The 14,942-nt window shown below is 43.8% G+C and overlaps 1 protein-coding gene across 1 annotated transcript in view; it reads right to left on the minus strand.

Annotated features, from left to right (window-relative positions):
- LOC135028178 (S-adenosyl-L-methionine-dependent tRNA 4-demethylwyosine synthase TYW1-like) overlaps positions 1-14,942 on the minus strand; it is a 590,293-nt gene that overhangs the window by 290,521 nt on the left and 284,830 nt on the right. Inside the window, exon 11 of the mRNA XM_063953759.1 lies at positions 14,074-14,183. Within this exon, the coding sequence (XP_063809829.1) occupies positions 14,074-14,183 (110 nt within the window). The remainder of the gene's footprint in view (positions 1-14,073; positions 14,184-14,942) is intronic.

Genomic DNA, 14,942 nt, shown 5'->3' on the forward strand with positions numbered 1-14,942 from the left:
TTCCACTGCAATAGACAGTGGATTGTATTTTGAAGCAAAGGCTGTGACAATGCAGTTCACAATAACAACCCACCACTGCAGTTGCTCAGAGGACTCCAACCACCCCCCAAGATATGTCGGAATGTAGCACCATAAAGAAGCCAAGTACAGCATAGCATGATCCATTTATTGTCAAGAACAGCCATGTATCCACACACTTGTAAGGAGATGTCTACACACTACTTGTGCTATTCAAACTACAAAAGGGGTAGGAGGGAACATTGTAGTTTAAACTGCAACTTGCTTCCTTCCATACAAGGAGCGGGGAGAACACAGACCATAGGGGTGAAGAACGACACAAATGCAGGCTGAATAGAACAGCAAGCATGAGGCAAATTATTCTAGTATACACAGTCCACAGACAGTACATACTACATACCATAGTCTAATAATAATAATAATAATTTTATTTATATAGCGCTCTTTCTCCAATGGGACTCAAGGCGCTTAACAGATACATAGCATAATATAGTACAGAAACAATGAAGTACAGAAAAGCTTTTCATAAAATACAGAAGCATGTAGATACTGAAGGGACATTACGGAAATGCTTGAGTAAACAGGAAAGTCTTGAGTCTATTTTTGAAGGATTCTATAGTTGGGGCCTCTCGCACTGTGCGGGGGAGTTCCATAGAGTCTGATACGCATGACTAAAAGCTCGACCCCCAGATGAATTACGGGAGATTCTAGGTACTGCTAAAAGTCCATCTACAGATTGCAGTAATCGAGTGGGGCAGTATGGAATCAGAAGCTGCTTCAGGTAGCTTGAGCCCTGGTCATGTAGTGCTTTGAAACTCAGTAAGCCAATCTTGAAGATGACTAGCCATTTTTCAGGCAGCCAGTGAAGGGAGTAAAGGATGGATGTTATGTGGCTAGAACGGGGCTGGGTGGTTAACAGCCTGGCAATAACGTTTTGCACCAGCTGTAAGTGGTGCAAATCTTTTGCTGGGAGACCAAGGTAGAGGGCATTACAGTAGTCTAATCGAGATGATACAAATGCATGTATGACTTTTGGCTGATCATCTGAGGGGATTAAGTGCTTGATTCTGGCTATGTTCCTCAGGTGAAAGAATTAGGATTTGATTGTGGCTGACATCTGATGTTTAAGTGTCAAGCCACCATCCAGGACAATGCCAAGATTCCGCATACGATCAGTGGTTTGTAATTCTGAATCCCCAAGTGTAAGTTCAGTTGGTTGGCTATGCTGCAGTCTTGTCCTTTGATGTTGCGGTCCTATCATAAGGACCTCTGTTTTATCCGGGTTCAGTCGCAGCCAACTGGCACTCATCCACTCCTGTAGCTCAGCTAGACAGCTATTTAGGGTTGCTACTGGGTTACCAGTACCCGGAGCAAAGGACTAGTACAGTTGTGTATCATCTGCATAGCAGTGGTAGACCAGGCCATGGTGCCTGATTATTTCACCCAGTGGGAGCATGTATACTGCAAAAAACATGGGGGATAGTAAAGAACCTTGTGGGACACCACATGGCAATGGTACTGAAGGTGATGAATATACTCCAGACGATACTCTCTGTTACCAGCCCGTGAGACATTATTTGAACCAGCTTAGGACTGTGCCATCCAGTCCACAGAAATTTACCAGTCGCTCAGTCGGAAGCCTATGGTCCACGGTATCAAATGCTGCAGAGAGATCCAGAAGGATTAAGATTGAACAGTCACCTCTGTCTCTTGCCATCAGAAGATCATTTAACACACACACACACACACACACACACACACACACACACACACACACACACACACACACACACACCAGGGTTGTTTCAGTGCTATGTCTTCTCCTGAATCCTGATTGGATTGGATCATAAATATCATGGGTTGTCAGGCGGGTTTCCAGTTGATTTGCAACCACTTTCTGAATAACCTTTCCTAGAAAAGGAAGGTTTGATACCGGTCTGTAGTTGGTCATGCAGTTGGGATCTAAATTAGTTTTTTTAAGAAGAGGTCTAACAATTGCTTCCTTTAGGGGTGCAGGAAAAATGCCTATCTGCAAAGAACATTGAGCAATTTTTGCAAAGACAGGACTAATTATATCCATATTAGAAGCTTGGTTGAGGCAGGATCCAGATCACAGGTGGTGGGACGCAAAATCTGAGCAATTTCAGCAATGTCCTTTACATCCACTGGGTCAAAGCTGGTCCATGAAGGCAGGTGGCTTACATTGGCAGGCTTTGCAGTTTTGCACTTCTTTGATGGAACTGTGGAGATTCCAGCCCAGATGGTGGATATTTTATCTGCAAAGAAGTTTGCAAACTCGTTGTATCTTGCCTGTGAGAGGGTTTCATCAGTCTACAGCAGGCATTCCCAACCGCGGTCCTCAAGGCACACCAACAGTGCAGGTTTTAGTGATATCCAGGCTGCAGCACAGATGGTTAAATCAAAATAACTGAGGTACTAATTAAGTCACCTGTGCTGAAGCCTGGATATCACTAAAACCTGCACTGTTAGTGTGCCTTGAGGACCGTGGTTGGGAATGCCTGGTCTACAGGCATGCTGGCTTGCAAAGCATCTTCACTGTACAGAAAAGTTGAGCTGGCCTATTGTTTGCTGCCATGATCTCATTTGAAAGGAACTGTTGATTTGTTACGGGTGATTGTCGATTGATATTCTTCATTATGCTTTATTAGTTTTATTTTGTCATCCACTAGGTTAATCTTCCTCCATCGTCTTTCCAGTCTACACCCCCTTTTCTTGAGCTCACTAACACTGCTGTCGAACCAGGGAGCTCGACGTTGTGGTTTACAAGGTTTTATACGCACAGGGGCGTTAATATCAATTGCAGCCATAACATCCCTATTATAATAACGGACTAGGGAGCAGGGATCTTCACAGGCACCCAGTATAGCAGAGTTATCCAGATTTGCTGCAAGAGCCTGGGAAGTCATACCCCTCTCCTTGGACGATACCTGTTCAACTCCACGGGCAAAGATCTAATTTAAGGGGTTACAACGGAGAACCAAAGGGAGTGGTGGTCTGACCAAATGACTGGGTTAAGTTTTAGGTCAGTGACTTCTAATCCAATCTGAAAGACAAGATCAAGAGTGTGACTACTTTTGTGTGTGGCAGAAGGAATGACCTGTGTGAAGCCCAGACCATTAATTGTGCATAGGAGGTCTTGGTCAAGGTGTGAGAGCTCATCATCCACCCATGCATTGAAATCCAAGAGGATGAGCCATCTTTGTTGTTACAGAAGCAGACCGGCAACAGTGTCTGCAATTTCTTGTAGAAATTTCTTTCCATCTCCAGAGAGCCGGTAAATGAGAAGTACTCTGAAACCTAAACCTGTAATTTCAATAGGGTGAACACAAAGTTTGTTATTTTTTGAAGCAGCACCCCTGCAGTCCAGTCTTGGGTTGTGGATGACAGAGTAGTTTGTTGGGACCGCAGCCTCCAATATAGGTGCTGCATTTTCATCTAGCCAGGTCTCTGTAATACAGGCTAGATCTACAGATTCAATAAGGCCAGCAATTGTTGCAGGCCTGTTTCTTATAGATCCGGCATTACAAAGGATTAACCTGAATGGGCATACCAGAGGGCCTTCAGTTTTCTTTATGGTAAGTGCAGGAGCTCTGGATATGAGTCACAAAGTGAGAATTGACAGTTCTGTTCTTCCAAGCACAGGGCCGTCTTTTGGGTATTATTTCTATTTGATTGTTCTTTGAAGCTGGGGGAGAGCAGGTAGGCAAAGGTTAAAACGTAGGTGGTTTCCGGCTTGCTCGCTTCCCACGATTGCGCCTGTGTTTTTTTTTTTTTAAATGCCAAGGGTTTGGAGAATAGAAGCCTGGGATAGTGTAATACGAACTGCAGTACATGGTGGGCAGAGTGAAAGAATGAAGCTGGGGGAATACGTATACATCGGGTCAGCAACAACAGATTACTATAAGTATGAGCTGCATGATGATGAGAGAGGGAGAAATAGAAAGCAGTATCCCCCCCCCCCCAATTCGGTATGTGATCCAAAAATGATAACGGGTTCATGAACAGTCTAGAAGTGCTGCTTCCCAGCACTGGAGTCATAGATGTGAATAGAGCCATGGTTCTCTCTGTATGAAATCTGCATGTTCTCCCCGTGTATGTGTATTGCCCCAGGTGCCACAATCTAAAAACATAGTAGGTTTATTGGCTTCTGTCAAAATGCACCATAGTGAGTGAGTGAATGGTAGGGATGTTAGACTGCAGATGGGACTGCTTACATATTCTGTGTTCAGGATGCGGAATATGACTGAAAATAACCTACTCCACTGATTTTAGAAGACTACACCAGTAAACTTGCAGAAACAAATTGAGAATGCTAGAAGCTCTTTATTACACACAACCAGCTACTATACACTTACATTTCTCTTTTCTTGTCTAAACTAGCCCAAATTGTAATAATTGTATATTAATTATAAGGGAGGGGCCTCTATAGCTGCCAGTAATGTGAGGTGCTACCTACTGAGACTTGTAGTCATACGGAAAAAGGGGGGTGTTCTAGGTGCACTGTCTCTAGCATTACTGATATCATACAGCTTAGCATATAATAAATAGTGGCGTTTAGTAATGTATTGATCATTGCATGTAGCCGCAGCCCCACGGCAAGGAACTCCACTCTGCTGCGGTACCTAACACTATAGAGGTTCAAACCTATGGCACGGGACCCCCCAAACCACCACAGCCAAGCGACCCCAGTGCATCACAAGGAATGATGATGTGTAGTGAGAAGGATTAAGGAATAGGTGAGAAAAAAGGTGATATGGGGTGACCTATTGTACAGAGATGTGCAGTCTAAGGCCCCTCTCTAGCAAACTAAAAAAGTGTTTTATATAGAAACACCTAAAGGAGTGAGATGCCTTCATTCTTAGACTTGCATCCGCCCACACCTGACCCTCATTTATTTTAACTAGGGTACCTAGCATGACTGCACTTGTGAATATGGCACAATTCTAGGTACTGTAAATTCAATTATTCTGTACAGTATGTCAGCAATGGGGTGGCTCCTGGGGTGCGGGGCCTCCTGGACTGCCGTGGCTGGGCAACAACAGGGCATCGCAGCATTACATTTAATTTGGCACTTTCACTGTTTATTATACATGTCATACCTTTTTCACGTATATAAATTCACCCCATAGCCCAGTTTTTCTCACCTATTCCTTAATCCTTCTGACTACACATCATCATTCCTTGTGATGCACTGGGGTCGCTTGGCTGCGGTGGTTTAGGGGGGTCCCGAGCCCTAGGTTTGAACCCCTATAGTGTTAGCTACCGCAGCAGAGTGGAGTCCCTTGCCGTGGGGCTGTAGCTACATGCAATGATCAATACATTACTAAACTCCACTATTTATTATATGCTAAGCTGTATAATAGCAGTAATGCTAGAGACAGTGCACCTACAACACCCCCTTTTTTCCGTATATTAATTATAACCTTTTCAATAAAGTGAAAGCAGGCAAACTGGTGAACTTTAGAATCCTTGTTTTGGGAGCAAACAGCGAACAAACTGGAAAAAAAAAAAGAAGACAAAAAAATCGCTATAAACATTCAATCAATTATCTAGTCCTCTGCAGCCAAGTCTGTGTATCCAGTCAATAAACCACTGCCCGTCTGTTACACTAATGCGAGTCTTCCTGACAACTATTAATACTTCTAACAGGCCAGTATAACCCCTCAGGAAGCATGTTATCCGATTTCACAAGCCAGATCCCAGAACAGTCACAGTCTTTATCGCTATGCAGTTGTAGCACTGCAGATTTGTGGCTCTGTACAATACTCATAGGCTCCAACGAATTGACTCACTTATTCTTATAAGCAGGCAAATAGAGACTTACCAATTCATTGCAGAGCAGGCTTTCTAACGTATAATGCAATACGTAAATTAATCTGCTGTAATACTGCTGGAAAATGCAAAGATGTCTTCGAAACCATAAAAGTTATGTAACAAATGAAAACATACAGTAATTTGGCTGTAAATCTGTTGCTGTATGATGGATTCAGAAATGAGCATTACATTTCATCTCTGCACTCCTCAATGCAATGTGTGATTGTGGAGTCTTGGGATCAATTATTTTGTTTGCAGTGCAGTGCTGCAAAGTGGATTTTGTCCTGACCAGAATATAAACAAACCCAAACATTAATATACAGTATATATAAACGGTTGTCATTAATATCTGTGTGCCTCGTGTCAGGAAAAAAAGAACACACATAACCAAGAGTAATATTTGCATAGTTTTAGTGTAATATGTGAAAGCAGATTAAACAGACACACAAAAAAATGCTGTTTTATCTACTCTAACACAGAACTTTATCCCTGCTCATTTTCATCAAGATATTTATGATAGATAAGCGTGCGATCACCTTGCCAAATATGCTTAATAATTAAAGTTAAATAAAACCATATCATCTATCATACTGTTTGAACAAAATCTATTATTGTCTCACCACTTGTGTGGCACAAGCAGGTCTGTAAACCACACTGCATAGCTTTAGCTATCTTACGCTTGGTCACAGAGGCAAGCACATTCATCACAGCAAAAAAGGAAATAACGTACACTTAATGAACCACGACTCTCCACTACCATGGAAAGATGTGAACATGAAGTTACAGTAACTGCGTGCTAAGAAGAGATTTTGCCTTTCCTTATTAGAGTGAATCCTTCAAAACCTAGTACTGCACTCTTCATCCGGGACAGTTTTGATACTGTTTTCGTATGAGCTACTGTATGCTCAATGTTAACAGCCTTTTGGTCTTAAAAAGCAGGAATGAATTGGGTACAGCTAATGAAACATGAATGTTGTTTAAGACAGATCTTCTCCTGCATCTATTGTAAGAAAGAGTGACAGAATGCAGCAAATAAAAGACACAGAAAAAAAAGAAAAACATTTTTTTCTAACATATTAACAAAAACAGAATAAGAGAAACGGATATAAATATTTTGCTGAAATGTGAATGTGTTTTTACCTTTCAGTACACGCATTTATGGTATATTTCCCAAGCCTAATATTTACTAAAGATCACTGTGAACACATTTAAAAAAGGCATAGACGAAAGTTTTAAAAATTGCATGATAATTAGCAGTTAAAAATAAAGCCTTCAGCACCATTTGTTTTTAACATGCTTTGGAAATGCACTCAAAATAATGATGGGAGGCAGCCCACAATACTCTCACCTAACTCCATGGCACAGGGGTAGCCAACCAAGTCCTCAAGAACTACTAACATTTCAGGTTTTCCAGGTCACCTAGCTGGTGCACAGGTGTAGTCATTACTCTAGTAACGGTCACATTTTCAAACATGTGGTGTATTCATTCCTAACCCCACAAGTGGCCTGGAAAACATGAACTGTTGGCAGCTATCGAGGACCCAGGTTGGCAACCTTTGTGGGAGGACATGCAATCATCACAGATTTCCATAGTGCTGTACAGATTCCCTGTAAAGTGAACCGCTCCGAATTTACGGAATCCGAGTCTAGCAGAGCTGTGGCTTGGGTGTTCCCATCAGACTCAGATTCCAGAATGAGGCTGAACTTCATCTTCCCAACGTTGGATTCTCACAGATTTTGGATTCCATATAAAGAGCCACAGCCAGGACTCTATGCCATTTCACTCCAGTCACACTGCTGTATGTTGCGCTCTGCTGTGTCCATCCAAGTGTGCAGAATACAAGTGCTGTTACTGTGGGGCAGATTTATTAAGCTCGGTGAAGTGAAAAAGTGGAAGGAGATAAAGCACCAGCCAGTCAGCTCCTAACTGTCATTTTTCCAACACAGCCTGTGACATGACAGTTAGGATCTGATTGGCTGGTACTTTATCACCGAGCAATTTATCACTTCACCAGGCTTAATAAATCTGCCCCTGTGTCCATAAGGGAGGCTGAGCTGCTGTCACTGTGTTCATCTAAGGGGCTGTGCTGCTGTCACTGTGTCCATGTAAGGGGCTGTGCTACTGACACTTAGTCAATCTAAGAGGCGGGGCTGTACTGTGCTGTGTCTATCCACAAGCTGTGTCCAGTTCCCTTAGTTTAATTCCATTACAGTGGTGCAGCACTGACTCCGCAGGCCCCACCCACTGTGTTCACAAAGTGTGACTTCATATTTGTCAGCAAAAAGATTTAAAAAAAATGTAAAATAAAAGTAAAATAAAAGAAAATGTAAAATAAACACGTGAATAAAAGTGGTCTCACTCCACACAGTACGAGCTAAGTTGCCAGTTATAAAAAAAAAAAAAAAAGAATAAAATAGGATTTTAATTACCTACCGGTAAATCCTTTTCTCGTAGTCCGTAGAAGTTGCTGGTGTCCACATTAGTACCATGGGGTATAGACGGGTCCACCAGGAGCCACTGGCATCCTAAGAGTTCGAGAGTGTGGACTGGCTCCTCCCTCTATGCCTCTCTCACCAGACCCAGTCCAGAATCTGTGCCCGAGGAGACGGACAACTTCGAGAGAAGGATTTTACACAGATAGTGGCGAGATTCACACCAGCTCACACAAAAGGCAAACCAAGCTAACTAGCTTGGAACATCAGCAACGGCTCAACAATATTACTTAACCAAGTAACAACAGCACTTAACCAAGAACTAAGCAGTACTGAACTAAGTAACCACTGCAGGATCACGAAGTGCTGGCCGGGAGCCCAGCATCCTCTACGGACTATGAGAAAAGGATTTACCGGTAGGTAATTAAAATCCTATTTTCTCTTACGGCCTAGAGCAGCGGTGGCGAACAAGTGGCTCTTTAGCCACATATAGCTCTTTCTTTAATCAAATGTGGCTCCCAACACTATAAATCACGTGACCACAACAGATAAAGAAACCGCTGCACTCCAGCCAGACACGCAGCATCACTACAGGGACTGAAAACTGAAGGAGCCAGATACTAGCGGTGAGACACCCACTGGAAAATAGAGGACACATAAGGGGCTGCTGCAATGGCACGAGTTGGTGGGGGGGGGGCTGTAGTGATACATGAGGGTGGGCTAGAGTGACACAAGGAGGAGCTGGCTGGTGTGACATAGGAGGGTCCTGGCAGGAGTGACACATGGGGGAGCTGACTGGAGTGACAGAAGGGTGTTGGCTGGAGTGACACATGGGGGAGTTGATTATGTGAATCTGGCTTTTTCAGTTATTTTGTGTGAAAGTTGCTTTTTCAATGGATCTGGCATTAAAAAAACAGGATTTTAATACCTACCGGTAAATCCTTTTCTCCTAGTCCGTAGAGGATGCTGGGGTCCACTTCAGTACCATGGGGTATAGACGGTTCCACAGGAGCCATGGGCACTTTAAGACTTTTTCAGAGTGTGAACTGACTCCTCCCTCTATGCCCCTCCTGCAGACCTCAGTATAGGAACTGTGCCCAGGGAGACGGACCTTTTGAGAAAAGGATTTACTTTTAAATTAATGGTGAGATTCATACCAGCTCACACTTCAACCATGCCGCACACATGGCAGTCAACAAAACACATGCCAATGGGCATGAACAGTACAGCAACCGTGCTGAAAACATTTTTAACAAAACAACTGCAGGTAAAGTACGCACTGGGCTGAGTACCCAGCATCCTCTACGGACTAGGAGAAAAGGATTTACCAGTAGGTATTAAAATCCTGTTTTCTCATACGTCCTAGAGGATGCTGGGGTCCACTTCAGTACCATGGGGTTATACCAAAGCTCCAGTACGGGCAGGAGAGTGCGGATGACCCTGCAGCACCGATTGACCAAACTGTAGGTCCTCATCGGCCAAGGTGTCAAACTTGTAAAACTTAGCAAACGTGTTTGACCCTGACCAAGTAGCTGCCCGGCAAAGTTGTAATGCCGAGACCTCCCGGGCAGCCGCCCAGGATGAGCCCACCTTTCTAGTAGAATAGGCAGTCACCGAATTCGGTATTGGCAATCCTGCCGAAGAAGGAGCCTGCTGAATCTTACCTCTGATCCAGTGCGCAATAGACTGCTTAGAAGCAGGACACCCAATCTTGTTGGGAGCATACTGGACAAACAGAGCCTCTGTTTTCCTTATCCGAGCTGTTCTTGCGACAGATTCTCAAAGCCCTGACCACATCCAGAAACTTTGAAGCAGCGAAGGTGTCAGTAGCCACTGGCACCACAATACGTTGGTTATATGGAAAGAAGAAACCACCTTTGGAAAAAATTGCTGACGAGTCCTTAACTCAGCCCTATCTTCATGGAAAACCAAGCAAGGGCTCTTGTGAGACAAGGCCCCTAACTCAGACACCCTTCTTGCAGATGCCAAGGCCAATAGTATGACCACTTTCCAAGTGAGAAACTTCAACTCTGTCTCCTGTAGAGGTTCAAACCAATCCGATTGAAGGAATTGCAATACCATGTTAAGGTCCCATAGGAGGTACAAATGGAGGTTGGATATGTAGAACCCCTTTCACGAATGTCTGAACTTCTGGAAGAGAGGCAAATTGTTTCTGAAATAAACAACTGAAAAGGCAGAAATCTGGACCTTGATTGAACCCAATCGTATGCCCGCATCCAACCCGCCTGGAGAAAATGGAGAAAACGTCCTAACTGAAACTCTTCCGTTGGAGCCTTTTTGGTTTCACACCAAGACACATATTTTCTCCAAATACGGTGGTAATGTTTAGAAGTTACTCCCTTCCTGGCCTGAATAAGAGTGGGGATGACTTCTTTGGGAATACCATTTCGTGCTAGGATCCGGCGCTCAACAGCCATGCCGTTAAACGTAGCCGCGGTAAGTCCTGATACACGCACGGCCCCTGCTGCAGCAGGTCCTCGCGAAGAGGAAGAGCCGAGGATCTTCTATGAGCAACTCCTGAAGATCTGGATACCAAGCCCTCCTTGGCCAGTCTGGGACAATGAGGATCGCTCGAACGCATAGTCTTCTTATGAGTTTGAGAACTTTCGGAATGAGTGGAAGCAGAGGGAAGACATATACCGACCAAAACACCCACTGGGTCACCAGTTCATCCACTGCTATTGCTTGAGGATCTCTCGACCTGGAACAATATCTCTGAAGCTTCTTGTTGAGACGAGATGCCATCATGTCTACTTGAGGAACTCCTCAAAGACCTGTCACCGCTGCGAAGACTTCTTGGTGGAGGCCCCATTCTCCTGGATGGAGATCGTGCCAGCTGAAAAAGTCTGTTTCCCAGTTGTCCACTCCCGGAATGAAAATTGCCGACAGAGCTCTTGCATGTCTTTCTGCCCAGAGGAGGATCTTTGAAACTTCTGTCATTGCCTCATTGCCGCTCTGCTTTTCGTTCCGCCCTGACGGTTTATGTACGCGACTGCTGTTACATTGTCTGACTGGATCTGTACGGGTTGATCTTGAAGAAGACGCTCCGCTCGTAGAAGGCCATTGTAAATGGCTCTCAATTCCAGAACGTTTATATGGAGACAAGTTTCTGGACTTGACCACCTTCCTTGGAAGCTTTCCCCCTGTGTGACTGCTCCATAGCCTCAGAGACTTGCATCCGTGCTCACCATGATCCAGTCTTGAATCCCGAACATGCGTCCCTCTAGGATGTGAGAACTGTGTAGCCACCACAGGAGCGAAATTCTGGCTTTGGATGACAGGATTATCCTCTGATGCATGTGTAAATGGGATCCGGACCACTTGTCCAATAAATCCCACTGGAATACTCTGGCATGGAATCGGCCAAACTGTATGGCCTCGTAGGCCACTACCATCTTTCCCAACAACCGAATGCATTGATGAATCGACACTCTTGTTGGTTTCAGAATTTGTTTGACCATTGTCTGGATTTCCAGAGCCTTTTCTACTGGAAGAAATAGCCTTTGTACTTCTGTGTCCAGTATCATCCCCAGAAAGGCCAATCTTGTCGTCGGTTCCAATTGTTACTTTGGAAAATGTATGATCCAACCGTGATGTTGAAGAACTGTCAGGGAAAGTGCAATGTTCTGCACCAACCTTTCCCTGGACCTCGCCTTTATCAGGAGATCGTCCAGGTAAGGAATTATATTGACTCCTTGCTGTCGAAGGAGGACCATCATCTCCGCCATCACCTTGGTGAACACCCTCGGTGCCGTGGAGAGTCCGAACGGCAACGTCTGAAATTGGTAATGACAATCCTGCACTGCGAATCTCAGATAAGCTTGATGCGGAGGATAAAGAGGAACATGTAAGTAGGCATCTTTTATGTCCACTGACACCATGAATTCCCCCTCCTCCAGACTGGAAATCACTGCCCTCAGAGATTCCATCTTGAACTTGAACCTTTGCAGTTAGAGATTCAGATTTTTCAGGTTTAGAATCGGTCTTACCGAGCCATCCGGCTACGGAACTACAAATAGGCTTGAATAAAACCCTTCTCCTTGTTGCAACAAGGGAACCAGGGCAATGACTTGATCCTGACACAATTTTTGTATTGCTGCTGCTACCACTTCCCTGTCCGACAGAAGCTGGTGAGGCCGATTTGAAAAATCGGCATGGGGGAATGTCTTGAAACTCCAGTTTGTACCCTTGGGACACTATTTGTACGACCCACAGGTCAAGGCTAGATTGAACCCAGAAGTGACTGAAGAGTTTCAGACGTGCCCCCACCTGAGCGGACTCACAAAAGGGAGGCCCAGCGTCATGCTGAAGATTTGTCATGAACAGAGGTTGATTTCTGCTCCTGTGATCCCGGAGACAATGTGGACTTTTTTCCTTTTCCCCTTCCTCTACCCTCAAAAAAAAAAAAAGGGGGAACCTTTATCCTTTTTGTATTTATTGGGCTGAAAGGACTGCATCCGAGAGTGATGAGTCTTTTTCGCCGATGCAGGAGTATAAGGCAAGAATGTCGACTTACCTGCGGTAGCCGCAGAAACTAAAGCATCCAGCCCCTCTCCAAACAAGTCCTCACCTTTGTACGGGAGAGCCTCCAAATTTTTTTTGAAGTGTATGCCACTTTGATCATCTGATGCCAATTATTGTACTAATATTGTGAGTTCATTATAGGAGCGCTTTACACCAGGACCCGCCAGTGTATATATATTTAAGATTTGTTAATTTCTAACAAAGTAGCTATTGATACCACCTGTCCAGTGTATACTAATATTAACACTCTTGGACAAGAGCATAAAAAAAAATATTAAATAAAAAGCATTTCACCCCTTACATACAATAGTAAACAATTATCCTCTCTATACTGCACGATAATAGACGACTAAAATGATGTTCCAGAGTTTGTTCAGGATTTGCCATTTATTAGTGTTTTAGATGGAATACATATCTTATCCCTACAGATGGGATGGCGGCTGTCTTTATACCAAGAGCGGCATCCCGTTGGTGGGAATCCTGGCTGGGAGGCAGCTAATCCCCTAGCGGGCCCTCCATGCATTGGGCACAGAGGCTCACTTCACTCGTCACAGGTTCTATTCCCACTCGGTTGGTGGCGTGGACCCACCAACCAAGTGCGAATACAGAGCATGTGTCGGGATTCCATGTGCCGGTATTTCACCGGCTGTCAGGATCCCGGCGTCTGTCTTCTGAATGTTGGGATCATGACAGCCGGTATATTGACCGCATCCATTTTAGATAGCTCTGGAAATAATTTATTTGCATATTTCCTCAGAAGTTATTTTGGGAGCTCCTTCCCCCCTCCAAGGCTGCAGTATTTTTTACTCACACGCATCTATTAAGGTGCCAACCATACAGTATATCCTATGATCACTTGAATAGAGCCTCCAGAACGAAATGGTGGGCTATTTCACCTTACAGTACCTTATGTCCTGAGCATCCAGAGTAAGATAAGCTGAAAATGCACAGATATATCCTTCACACTTTTCCCAGGCTAATCTTCAACCCTATACCTATTCATTCAGTGATTCTATAGGCTAATGAAAAAAAAATCCAGAGATTGGTAGTCCTAGCAACTCTTCTTGTGGCCATTCTGTACAAAGTGACTGAAGGAAGAGATACTGGAGAATACGGCTATTTTCCTGTAGTAAATACAAAGACTAAATGCTTATTGTAGACATGCTGACGTCTTCGAACACACATTATATCAAGATTAAATGTTCCAGGAAACATAATTACATATACTGAACAACATCTCACCTTTAAATTGTCTAATCATGTTTTGGTGATTCACAATGGCTTCCTCCACAATCTTCTCAGGCTGGTCCATCTTCCACCTCCACTCAGTTCCTACAGGATTCGTATGATGTCTAAGGTACAAGCAAAAATTACAACATGGGAAAACCAGATAGTGTGATTTGTATTTTATTTTTTTTAACAAAAGGTGAGTATTAGATTAGTGCAGTGGTTCTCTCAAACTGTGTGCCTAGTCTCCCTGGGGTGCCTTTGGGCACTTGCAGGGATGCCCTGGTTTGTTGGTCCAGGACCAATTCAAATTATTTACAGTCAGTCACTGCAATAGACAAAGCCAGTGCTAGTGCCTTCCAATCATAAAATATGTGGATAAACAGAAGTGAATCCTGGCTCTCACCACATAACTGAACCTAAGGATGACATATAAGCACAATAAACATAATTTTAGATTTTATCTGAATATTTCAATAAGAAATGTTTGACCTACGGGTGCAGTACAAAAACTTGATACTTGAGTGCCGAACCTCAAAAAAGTTTGGGAACCACTAGATTAGATTAGAACACTATGTTTTCATTTGAATGTCCCATTAGACAAGATTAGGACAATGCACACCCTACTCATTAAAATAGATATATTATTTGTTATGCAGGGGTGGAGTTGGGTGGTTGAGTTTCCATTGCTGGATCAATCTACCACCCCTCAATTCTATTGCAAATATTGTTGGGCAGTGGTTAGCACAAACAGAGCACCTGATGCACAAAGCAAACTAAAAATAGGATTTTGGTACTTACCAGGTAAATCCTTTTCTTTGAATCCATAGGGGGCACTGGAGTACTCTTAGGGATATGGACGGCTTCCACAGGAAGTAGGCACT

Source organism: Pseudophryne corroboree, chromosome 2 (assembly GCF_028390025.1).
Source record: "Pseudophryne corroboree isolate aPseCor3 chromosome 2, aPseCor3.hap2, whole genome shotgun sequence".
Lineage (NCBI taxonomy): Eukaryota > Metazoa > Chordata > Amphibia > Anura > Myobatrachidae > Pseudophryne > Pseudophryne corroboree.